General features: G+C 37.1%; 1 protein-coding gene across 3 annotated transcripts in view; it reads left to right on the top strand.

Moving 5' to 3' along the window:
• DCP1A (decapping mRNA 1A) overlaps positions 1-12,780 on the top strand; it is a 58,417-nt gene that overhangs the window by 32,116 nt on the left and 13,521 nt on the right. For 2 of the 3 annotated variants that reach the window (XM_045832328.1, XM_045832330.1), the window contains one exon: positions 8,417-8,530. The exons of the other annotated variant lie outside the window; for it this stretch is intronic. In XM_045832328.1, the coding sequence (XP_045688284.1) occupies positions 8,417-8,530 (114 nt within the window). The remainder of the gene's footprint in view (positions 1-8,416; positions 8,531-12,780) is intronic. 3 annotated transcript variants of the gene reach the window in all.

The following is a 12,780-nucleotide window of genomic DNA, read 5'->3' as shown; positions in this document are numbered from 1 at the left end:
ATGCCAACTGGGAAGATGAAAGTGGGGGAGGAGGCCTGCAGGGGGCTTGTGGACTGGGGAAGTCTCCTCCTGGGTCAGCAGAAATAATTACTTCAAAAAAGCATGTCTTTTAGTTTTAAGTCTAAAAGATAAGAAATTTGTTTACCTTTGAGTCTTTGACTTAGCATGAAAATTGAGAACTTTTTTTCCATTTCTATAAAATTACAATGGGAGAAAGTGAATTTGGAGTGCAGAAGTTAACCTATAACAGGTCTTTCTGGAAAAGCTTCATGCCTCTTCTTCGCTGCAGTCTCTGCTAGGTCTTAAGAATTTATATAGTCTTTGAAAAGTATCCTGATAATCTGCACCTTTTAATTTGCACAGCCTTCATTAAACATCATTTGGAGTTTTACCCAAATGAGGGGCTTTCCTAGAACTCTTTTTTCTTTCTGTTTTGCATTTTAGTTAAAAGGTTCCCTGGCTGGTATGACTCAGTGGATTGAGTGCTGGCCTGCGAACCAAAGGGTTGCCAGTTCAATTCCCAGTCAGAGCACATGCCTGGGTTGCAAGCCAGGTCTGCAGTAGGGGGAGCATGAGAGGCAACTACACATTGCTGTTTCTCTCCCTTTCTTTCCCCTCCCTTCCCCTCTCTCTAAAAATAAATAAAATCTTTTTTAAAAAAAGTTAACTGATAACATTTTCTCCCCAGAGTTGGATGAAGTAGATGCTGTGGACATTCATTAATTTATTCATTACATAATTATGAACTATCCATAGTGGGCCAAGTAGTAGACATTTCCTCAGTGTTCCTCAAACCTTGTGGCTTTGGAACTGTCCTGGCTTTTCACTTGACATCAGCTCTTAGAAGCCCTACGCTTCATTGGAATGAGACTGAAGGTTTCCACTTTGTTTCAGCAGAATTATAATTGTCTCCTTACTCTTTACTCAACACTGAGTTAAGTACTTCTATTTCTTGTTTAACCCTCACCAAAAGCTCAGAGAACAAGGTATGAAAAGCTCTCTAAAACCGTATTTCCCAAACATTTCCACTCTAACACTGGTCTCTGCGTTGTTAACAGGTGATTCTTGAGAAAAGGTTCCAGTTGATCAAATGAGTTAGAAAACATTATTAGCTTTGCTCTTCTTGCCCTGCCCTCTTAGGACTCTAAGTACTAAGGACTCAAGACGCTGAGAGGTCCCTACAATAATTAAAACAGTAAACATCAGTTCCCAGATTGATTTGACTGTAAAACCATTTTTCACATACTACCCTTTAAGAATCTAAAGTTTGGCCCTGGCTGGTGTAGCTCAGTGGATTGAGCGTGGGCTGCGAACCAAAGTGTTGCAGGTTCAATTCCCAGTCAGGGTACATGCCTGGGTTGCAGGCCATGACCCCCAGCAACCACACATTGGCGGAGAGGGGGGGGGGTGTCTCTGTCTTTCTCCCTCCCATCCCTCTCTGAAAATAAATAAATAAAATTCTTTAAAAAAAAAAAGAATCTGAAGTTCAGGGAACAAACTTTTCAAACAGTGCTCTGGAAGGTAGTTTCCACCATAAACTATACAATAAACCTTCCACATTCAAAGACCAACGAAAAGTCCCCTTTCCTAGGTAGAGAACTATACATAGAGCCCATGAGAAGTTTTAAGTTGTATCAAATTCCTCAATGGCTCATAGAGAATTAGGTGGAACCTATAGATCTATGAAAATTCGTATGGGAAAACCATTCTTCTCTATAATGAATTCATTGATTTTTAAGCAACTGGATGAGAATAAATTTCAAGAATCATTTTCTGAACTTTTCAGTCACCTTATATTCCCCAAATTTGTGTTCATATCCTTAATGAGGTCTGGGTTATCTACAGAGATGCCTTATTTTTTAGAGGGCTTTCTGTGTTCTAATAATAGGTAGCTAATAAGTCCAGAGCTCTGTCACCTGTTCCTAGTGATAACTGGATTAAGGAGCCACATGGACAGAAAGTATATGTGCAGTAGAGCAGACACTCCAGTATGTAGCCCGACATACTCAAGCTCAAGAGTGAATAACCACAAAAGAAAAGAAGGAACCAAACTTGGTGTTTGTGCACAAAGCTGTAAAGGAACACCAGGTCAAGTGGGCAATCTCGAAATCTGACATGAGCCCTAGCCAGTATGGCTCAGTTGATTGGAACATCACCCCTTGACCAAAAGATTATAGGTTCAGTTCCAGGCCAGGGCACATACCTAAGTTTCAGGTTCAGTCCCCAGACTGGGTAACTACAATTCCCTGGTCTGGGCTCATGGTTGTGAGGACACAACCAGTCGATTCTTGTCTCTTGCATCAGTGTTTCCCACTCTTTCCCTTCCTCTCTCTATAAGAAGCAATAAAAAAAAGTCCTTGAGTGAGGATAAAAAATAAATAGCAATAAAAATCTGACGTGACTTCTAGTTACAATAAACATTGCAAAAGTAAGAATGTGGAGAAAATAATAATTACCGTTGTAAAGAAAATTCTTCCACAGTGTGGAAGAAATAAGAGATTGCCTGTGGTTAGATTTAGTTGGGAAATTTAGTTAAATCTTTGATATTTACTTTATAATATGTTCTTTCTGCTCTTGAAAACTGTCCACAAATAGAGCTTCCGTAAACGACAGTTTTGTTTCTTGTCTGCACTTGGCCTAACATCTAACCGAATGGAGTTGGTATTAGCAGTGACCCCTGAATTCATTATCTTAGTATTTGGATGCGTTCTCCTCAGCTGCCACATGGTTCCTGGTGGCTCCATTGTTTATCTATAGGGAGACACCTGGGAAACTGACAGAGTCAAGGGCAGGGGCACAAGCCAGGCCTCAATGATAGGATTTAATCCCAATTCTAAATCTCTCCTGTCCAGTGTATATAATAAAGTGAATGAAATTCAAGACTTTTGAGTGAGGTATTTATAATACAGACAGTTTGAATATAAAAACTCTTTATAATAAAAATTTTTTTCCCAAGTTCTATAGTTAGGTTTAATCAACTTTGCTGTTTTTTCAAGGGTTTTTTTTTTTTCTATTACCGTTTATCCCCTCATGCCTTCTTCCACCTCCAGCCATCACCCTTGCCCACCCCCCTCTGCATTCACCACACTATTGTCTGTGGCCATGAGTGAGTTCTATTTTTTTTTCTTTTTGGCACCATCCCAACACCCTCCAGATAGCCCCACCCAGAGCTGTCAGCTTGTTCTCTATGAGTCTGTCTCTATTTTGCTTGTTAGTTCAGTTTGTTCACTAGATTCCACATATGAGTGAAATCATATGGTACTTATGTTTCTCTGACTAATTATCTCACTTAGCATAATGAGGCTAGGTCAATTCATGGTGTCGCAAAGAGTAAAATTTTCTTCTTTTTTACAGCCATATAGTATTCTGTTGTGTAAATGTCCCATAGCTGTTTTATCCATTCATCTGCTAATGGGCACTTGGATTGTTTCCAAATCTTAGCTATTGTAAATAACACTGCAATGAACATAAGAGTGCATATATTCTTTTGAATTAGTGTTTCAAGTTACTTTGGATAAATTCCAAGAATTGGAATCATGGGGCATAAAACAGTTTCATTTTTAATTTTTTGAGGTAATTCTATACTGCTTTCCATAGTAGCTGCACCAGTCTGCATTCCTACCAACAGTGCAAAAGGGTTCCCCTCTTTCCACATCCTCACCAGCACTTATTTGTTGATTTATTGATGACAGCTTTTTTGATAGGTGTGAGGTGCTTGTTGTGATTTTAATTTGTATCTCTCTGATAATTAGTGATGTTGAGCATCTTTTCATATGTCTATTGGCCATCTGTATGTTGTCCTCTTTGACGAAGTGTCTGTTTAGGTCCCTTGCCCATTTTTCCATTGGATTGTTTGAGAGTTTTTTGGTATTGAGTTTTTAAGTTCTTTTGTAAGTTTTAGATATTAACTCCTTATCAGATGTATTAATAAGTATGCTCTCCCATTCAGTGGGGTTTCTTTTCATTTTGTTGATGGTTCTCTTGTTGTGCAAAAACCATTCAGTTCCATGTAGTCCCATTTGTTTATTTTTTCTTTCGTTTCCCTTGCCTGAGGAGATATATCCGAAAAAAAGCTTACTACCAAAAGTGTGCGAGATATTACTGCTTGTGTTTTCTTCTAGGATTTCTGTGGTTTCAAATCCAACCAACTTTCTTATTTTTAATGTAGAGAAAAGTAGCTGAAACCACAGTCCTTTACACTTGGCCCATTCTGAGCTGCTCCTAGCCTGGGTTTGTAATCCTGGGTTTTGGCAGGGGTTATTTGGTGGTAGTGGTGGTGGTTGTTGTTTTTAATTTAATTGAAAAATTTTACACCTAGACTTTTTTGTTCTTAAAAAAAATAAGGAGCACCATTATTTTTCTTATTATGTAAGTAGTACCTATAAATTACAAAAACTTTTACACTTAAAAATTACAATAAAAGAAAAAAGCCATAATTCTACCACCTAGAAATAATCAGTTTTAATGCCTTGTTATGTATCCTTCCAGAAATATATCTATAAATACGCCCCAGTGTGTGTGGTGTACTTGTATATATTAATTTTATTAACTAGTTTTCAAAATAGTTTTTATTAACTGTTCTGTAACCTGGTTTTTTTCCCACAAAGAACACCATCTTTTGACAGTAACTACATAGGGAGTCCCTGTGAGAGTTCATTTAGTAGAATTAAAAAATTTCTTTTTAAAAAGAATTGTGATGTTACCATATTTTGCTATGTATAATGTGTTTGCATGTACAATGTGCACCCACGTTTTTGGCCCACACTTTCATGGGAAAAATCTTATTTTAATTTTTAATTCATTTTTTTATTTATATATGAAACCAATTATTATATTCCAGAGTAGTATTTTGCATACAGCTATCATTACTGCTTTCTAGAGTTACACTTCTAACACATAAGCACAAATAAAAGAATTAAAAACATTTCTATAAATTCATAATTAGTACTGCCTATGTATAATGCTCATCCTTTCTTTTCCCTCAAAAATGTGGGCAAAAAGTGTGTATTATACATGGCAAAATACGGTAATAGCTGTTATTTTTCCGTCTGTGCCTTATGTAAACTATACCCAAGATTTTTCTGATTCTATCTGCTAAGAATTCAGAATATATCCCTTGAAGAGTACCTAAGTAATCAGGTACCACATTTTCTTTCAAGATAAGTACTTAAAATGGAATTGGTAGTTCAAATAATTTTGACTTTTATTTATGTTTTAATCCTCACCCAAAGATACATTCACTGATTTGAGAGAGAGAGAAAAAACATCAATGTGAGAACCATCAATTGGTTGTCTCCCTTGTTCTCCCCAACCAGGGATGAAACCCACAACCTTTTTGTGTATAGAACAACACTCCCACCAACTGAACCACCTGGCCAGGGCCGATTTTGACATTTTAAAGATTTTTACCCAATATTGTCAGATTTCCTTCCAGAGAGCTTGTCTCTTAGTCATTTTCCTCAAGCCTCACAAACACTGGGAACTGTCATTAACAGAAAACTCAGAATAAATCTTCTAGGAATGGCACTGCATATGTAGGAAAAAGTATGTGAAGTTCTGGAGACCTTTTAAAATACATCCTATATTGCCCTTGCTGGTGTGACTCAATGGACCAAAAGGTCACTGGTTCAATTCCCAGTTGGGGCACATGCTTGGGTTGCAGGCCAGGTCCCCATTTGGAGGTGTGCAAGAGGTAACTCTCACACATTGAATGTTTCTCTCCTCTTTCTCCCTCCTTTCCCCTCTCTCTAAAAATAAATAAATGGCATCTTAAAGATACATCCTATCTTGTAGCTCATATTGAGTTGAGAATCACAGACTCAAATCTCCCCAAGACCACATGGACCGTGATAGTGCATACAACAGGCCAGAGAGGATCCAGAGAGGATCTGGCACAGACAGAGAGCCTATCACTATGTCAGAAAGAGTCAGTTGTAGCTCAGCCCCAGGCTGTTGCCAATTATCTAGCTTCTCTCTGAAAACAACAGAGTTTTATGTGAAAAACTCCCAATTTTTAAAATGCTCCATAACATTTTATACCACTACCACTGTTTTAAGAACTTGTTAGGAACAACATTTTGAGTTTATGTTTTCTCTAATACAATTTATTTTTTTAAGATAATAGCATTATACTAAAGTGAAACCATTTCCTTTTTAAAAAAGAAAGAAAAAGGCACGAGTGTTAGTTTTAACAGTGAGGTAATGATTTCTGGGCATCTGGGCTCTGATCACTGAGCCTAGCAGTGCTCTTGTTTGAGCCCCCCTGAAAGGCACTAGGGGGAGCCCCAGAGCCTCCAGGCGGCAGGAGAGGGCAAAGGAGACCAGCATCCAGTATTCAGGAGTAACCCAATACAGTTCAGTTCCATACATTTTTCCATAATGCATTGAGACTGGTTGATGATGATGTACAAAGAAATACATTAGAAGATAATTCATAGGTTTTCAGGCTACTTCACCTCTATTTAAATGGGTAATATGGCATAAATGGCTTTTTGAAATAATATAAGGGTTAAGGCATTTAAATAGAAAAAATATGTATCACTCATTAATTTGACATTCAAGTATCTACTCCTGCACTAAGCACATCCATTTATTGTATGGTATCAGAACAAATTAATGTTTTTGGACTGTGAAGTTTAAGGCTTTTTTTCTTTATCTTGAATATTCTAAACTGTTTTTGGTGTTCGTTTTGACATAGATCATGCTCACCAGATGTAAGATCAGATAACCCAAATAGAATTTAAGTAAAAATTCATAATTCGTTCTGGCCAGTGTGGCTCAGTTAGTTGGAGAGTCATACCACAAACCCAAACAGTCATGGGTTGATTCCTGGTCAGGGCACATGCTAATGTTGCAGGACTGGCCCCTGTCAGGGCACATGCAAGAGGCAATGGATGGCTCAAGTCAGTGTTTCTCTCCCTTTCTCTTTCCCATCCTTTTCCTCTCTCTAAAGTCAATAAGCATGTCTTTGGGTAAGGATAAAAAAATAATAAAAATAAAAATTCATATTTCTACTTCCATCTCTTTTTTTAGGATTCTCTTTAAGAACAAAAAACATTTTCACTTTCAGTGTTATATACAAATTAACAGGAGTTTTACAACACTTTATGACTGTTTTATCACCTATAATTATGATGTTTAGAGACCTAAAATTTAATTTATAAGACTATATGATAATTTCAGCAAATAATTGGGAATAATTGGTCATCCATATGCAAAAAAAAAAAAAAGAACCCCAACCTAAATGTAATACCTATAATATAAATCATCTCAAAATGGATCATAGATCTAAATGTAAAACAAAACTATAAAAATTTAGAAGAAAGATATTTTTACTGAATGACCTAGGTACTACTCCTAGGTATCATATTTTGCTATGAATAATACACACTTTTTTGCCCAAATTTTTGAAGGAAAAATAACGGTACACATTACCCATGGATATAAAATAATTATGTACTGTGCTTATAATAATCCCATGTATAATGTGCACAGAAATTTGGGTGTGCATTATACATGGCAAAATATGGTATTTACTCTAGAGAAATGAAACTTTTGTCTATGCTAAAAAGCCTTACAATTGTATCACCAAAAACTGTAAACAACACACATGCCCTCTTATGGGTGAATAGTTAAATAAACTGAAATGTAGTCATATCATGGAATACTACTCAGCAACAAAAAGGAATGAACATTAATAACGTACAACAGTTTAGATTAATCTGAAAGGCATTATACTAAGGCCTTTCTTATACTAAGAAAGAGAAGTCAGCGTTCCATTTTTTACGCCATTCTCAAAAGGACGAAACTATAGTGACAGAGAACAGATCACTTGTTTCTAAGAATGCAAGAAGCTATGACTACAATGAGACAGCATAAGGGAGTTTTGGGGGTGATAGAACTATTTTACATCTGATTATAGTGATAGGTACACAAAACTATTTACCCCCCAAAAGGCTAATTTTACCATATGTTAAAACAAAAAGACCCTTTTATTTTTATTGTACCTATATGAAAAGATGGGTGTTAGCTGAACCTAGTGTGATAATCATTTCACAGTGCATGTAAATCAGTCCATAGTGTTGTATGTCTTAAACCTGTGCAGTGATGTGTGTCAGTTATTTCTCAACAAAATTGGTAGGAAGTTTTTTTTTAATGGAAAAGTATATGTAATAAAGTAATACCATTGGCTTTTCCTTAAAAGGGTTATAAAAATAACAGTTGTTGCTACTATTGTCTAAATGAAGTGCTCAACTTGCTAGAAATTTTATTGTATAAGTTACATGAGGGTCCAAAGTAAAACGTTTGGATTTTTTGCTTGTTTTTCAAAAAGCACTTCTGATAACCTCAGTTGCTGTGTTTTGAACCAAATAATAGCAAACTTTTTCACATGATAAACTTTTCCTTTTAATTTAAGAATCAGATGGGTGACTCAAATATCTCCAGCCCTGGGTTACAGCCAAGTACTCAGCTCTCCAATCTGGGAAGCACTGAGACTCTAGAAGAGACGCCACCAGGGTCACAAGATAAGGTTTGTACAGCTAAAGTCCTAGCTTTGTCCCAGATAACAAAATACAGAGTAACATTTTATAAGGATTTTAATGCGGTACAGGTTTGGTTTGTCATTTATCTTTCAAGGTATGTATGGGCGGCAAAATAATGACATCTACTCATGTGATTTCCCCTGGTCCATGTAGCTATCTCTCATCTGGATTTTACAGTAGTAGCCTCTGCTGGTTTCCAGCTTTTTTGTCCTTGCCACTCCCTCACGTATTCTTAACCCAGCTGCCAGAGTAATCCTGGCAAAACATCAGTTAGATTATGGCATTCCTTTGCTTAAAACTCTCCAGTGGTATACCATCTTATGCAACAGCCGAGGTCATGGCAGTGGACCATGAGGCCCTACTTGATCTGGCCCCCTATCCTGGTCTCATCTTCTGTCCTCTGCCTTGCTCACTTGGCCCCAGCCTTGCTGGCTCTTTTGCCTTTCCCCAAATGTGCTAGGCTAGCTCCTGCCATGGGCAGGCCTTTGGACTTGCTGTTTCCTTGGCCTGGAATACTTCTGTCCTATTCATGGCTTGCTCCATTTCTTCCTTCAGGTCACAGTTGTCCTTTATATAGGTGAGGCCTTCTTTGACCTCTCTGTTTTGAATAGTAGTTCTTCCCTATCCTGCTGGGCTTTATATTCTTCCTAAGACCTCTACCCCACTAATACGGTTTGTAGTTTTCATATATATTCATTGTGTCTCCTCCCCACCAAAATGTAAGCTCCCTGGGGGCAAGCAAATTTGTCTGCCTTGTAACTGATGGCTTAATAAATGAACAGATACTAAGGAAAACCTAGTTTTTTAATTCAACTTTTCATTTTGAGGTAATTATAGGTTCATATGCAGTTAAGAAATAATACAGAAATAGATACATTGTGTCAATATCCATGTAGCCTTTACCCATTTCCCCCATTGATAACAGCTTGCAAAATACAGCACAATATCACAACCAGGATATTGACACACTCCACCCACTGAGTTAACATTTCCTCAATTTTATCTGTATTTGTGTGTGTATGCATGTATATATTTAGTTCTGTACAATTTTATATATAAAATTGTACAGAACTAAATATATACATGCATACACACACAATCTAACAACATTTATACATAAATTTATATATTTATGTAACATGTATTGTAGCTTTGTATATCTACCACCAAAGTCAAGATACTGAAGACTTCCCACCATAAGGATTCTTTGTGTTGCCCTTTTATTGTTTGTTTGTTTGTTTTTTAAGATTCTATTTGTTTGTTTGTTTCCATTTATAGAGGGAGGGGAGGCGAGAGAGAAAGTTGCCTCCCACATGCCCCCAACTGGGGACCTGGCCTGCAACCCAAGCATGTGCCCTGACCAGGAATTGAACTGGCAACTTTTGGTTCACAGAGTGATACCCAACCCACTGAGCCACACCAGTCAGGACTGCCCTTTTATTATGACACTGCCTTTCCTATTATACCCTTCCTATCTTCCCTTCTCCTCTTATCCTTAACCTCTAACAGCTACTAATCTGTCTCCAGTTCTATAAATTGTCATTTCAAGAATGTTGTATAAATGGTATACAATTCACCCGTTGAAGGACATGTGGGTTTTTGTTGGATTGGCCAAAAAGTTTATTACATTTTTTCTGAAATGTGTCTAGTAGTGTGCTTAGTTGTTTTTAACGTCATTTGAAACAATGTTGTTAGATTGTATTGTGACAGCTGCCACATCATAATGCAATCTTTAAAAACTTACCAAAATTGGTGAATTTTTATGCAGCCATTTTAATATTGAAGATGAAAGAAAATATGTAACATTTTCAGCATATTACAGTTTATTATTTTAAGAAAGGTAAAAACGTGGCTGAAATGCAAAAAAAAAAAAGACTTACGTGGTGTATGGAAAAGATGCTGTGACTGATCAAACATGTCAAAAGTAATTTGTGAAGTTTCTTGGTACTGGTGACATTTTGGTCAAATAATTCTTTGCTGTGGGGCTGTGTTATGCACTGGAAGATGTTTAGCAGCACCCCTGGCCTCTACCCACCAGAAGCCAAAAGCTGGAGATAGCTGACATACTCAAAGTATCCAAATCAATAAAGTTATTGGTGAAAATTAAAAATATCTTTTATATTATGGAAAAAAACTAAATGGACTTTTTGGCCAACTCAGTAGTTTTGGGCTAACACAAATAAAGCTTCTAGGAGTATTTATGTGCAAATTTGACACATAAATTTTCATTTCTTTGGAGGAAATGCCCAGGAGTGCGAACTTTTGGGTTATTTGGTAATTGCATGTTTCAGTTTAATAAGAAACAGCTTTAATTGTCTTCCAGAGAGGCTCTACCATATTACATTCCCATCAGCAATTTGTCCATATTGTTTTTAGGTATTACATGATAATTACTTTAAACAATATTTTGTATACTACATTCCTATTCTCCATTTTTACCGAACATATATTTAGGGTCCTGAAGCTCAAAAATATGTATTAAAAGAGGTCCTATGTAAAATTTAATTTTTGAACTATATATTTTGAGAGAGGAAGGAAAAGAAGGAGCAGGGTTCCTAGATTCCTCCCGGTATGGTTTATCAGCTGTGAGTATTCAGTGAGCCAGTCGCTTCCCTTTTCTTTAATCATGGGGCCATGAGTTTTGCATTGTCTAACAGTTATTGTGAGACCCAAATGAAGAATTGAACCCCTCAAAAAATGTCTAAGGAACCAGAAAGCACCATTCATCGAAAGATGAGAGATGAGTGTGACAAGCCACGGGTGCTCAACCTTGTAACAAAAGCATCAGTGATGGATCTGTAGACATACAGAATTCAAGTGGTGGATACTCAAAGAATTGTACCCTCTAATGCAAATAATGCTGATAGTTATTTTTTCATTTCTTACATACATTTACACTTAAAATTCCATTTTCTAGAACAAAGTGGCAACATTTTCTAAAATACTGAGTTATGCATATCGTCAGAAGCCATCTGATTAACTAAAATTAGCTTAAATCCACAATCAGTCCCTACTCAGAGACAGCACATTTGGTTTGTAACACTGCCATCTAGTGCTGAGAAACAAGGCCCTCAAGCCTTAATAGTATTAAATTCTATTTCAGTTTCATAATTCATTTATTAAACTTCTCTTGGGACTATTTCCCTAGTTGATTTTATATTTTTGTATATTCAGTTTACTTACCAGGTAGATCTGTTGTGGTCACAGTAGAGCCAAAGAAATATGAAATTCTAAACTGAGGGCTGTGGGGTGAGGAAGGAACAGTGTAAAACCTGACGTAAGTAGATTAGAATTGTGTCATGCACTGTTGCTCACTGAATTCTATCTCCCGAGGGAAGTAAACAGTCAGACTAACATCAGTTTAAGTGAGGCAATATAAAACTCAAAATCCAAACTTTTTTTTTTTTTAATTTTATTTACTTATTTTTAGAGAGGGAAGGGAGGGAGAAAGAGAGAGAGAGAAACATCAATGTGCGGTTGCTGGGGGCCGTGGCTTGCAACCCAGGCATGTGCCCTGACTGGGCATCGAACCTACAAAGGCTTTGGTTCTCAGCCTGCTCTCAATCCACTGAGCTACGCCAGCCAGGGCTAGAACCCAAACTTTTAAGCATATTCAGACGTGAAGGAAAAATAAAATTTCACCGCTTCTATGGATGATGGAAGATGAGTCCATGAATAAAAAAACCCTACTGCTAGAGGAATATAGCCTGTTTCTCTTGTCGTCACATCCTCCCCAGTGCAGAGACTGTAAAACTGTTGAGAGCTTGTGTGGCAAAGCCGGCTCTGCTTCCTCAGGCTCTGTGACTGATTCAGCCAGTTACATATTTTCAAAAGCTGTTACATTTTGACCTGTAGCTACTTCTTATCAAGCTTAAGCTGCACCTCTGTTTTCCAGAGGTTAATATCACCATTCAGTTGATTTGGTAACCTATGGTCTGCTTAATTGATATCTTAGTGTGGTGGCATAATGGTGAGAATGTGGACTGTGGTGTTAGAATTAGATTAGAATCTGGTTGTGTTATTGTACTTGGACATCATCTAAAATGGCAATAATAGTAGTACTGCCCTCATCGATTAATAGAGTAATGCATTTAATGTGCATAGCACAGGGTCTCATGTAGTGAGCATTGTCTGTGATAACTTATTACCATTGCACCCTCATTTATTCCTTCTTATGGGAGATACCACTGAAACCCTAATGCTTTTACCACACACCCTACTCCAGAGAAAGTGGTAG

The sequence above is a fragment of the Phyllostomus hastatus genome, unplaced genomic scaffold (assembly GCF_019186645.2).
Source record: "Phyllostomus hastatus isolate PE091 unplaced genomic scaffold, TTU_PhHast_1.1 phas_contig_16, whole genome shotgun sequence".
NCBI lineage: Eukaryota > Metazoa > Chordata > Mammalia > Chiroptera > Phyllostomidae > Phyllostomus > Phyllostomus hastatus.
The sequence above is the reverse complement of the archived record's forward strand: the minus strand, read 5'-3'. Positions and strand labels throughout refer to the sequence as shown.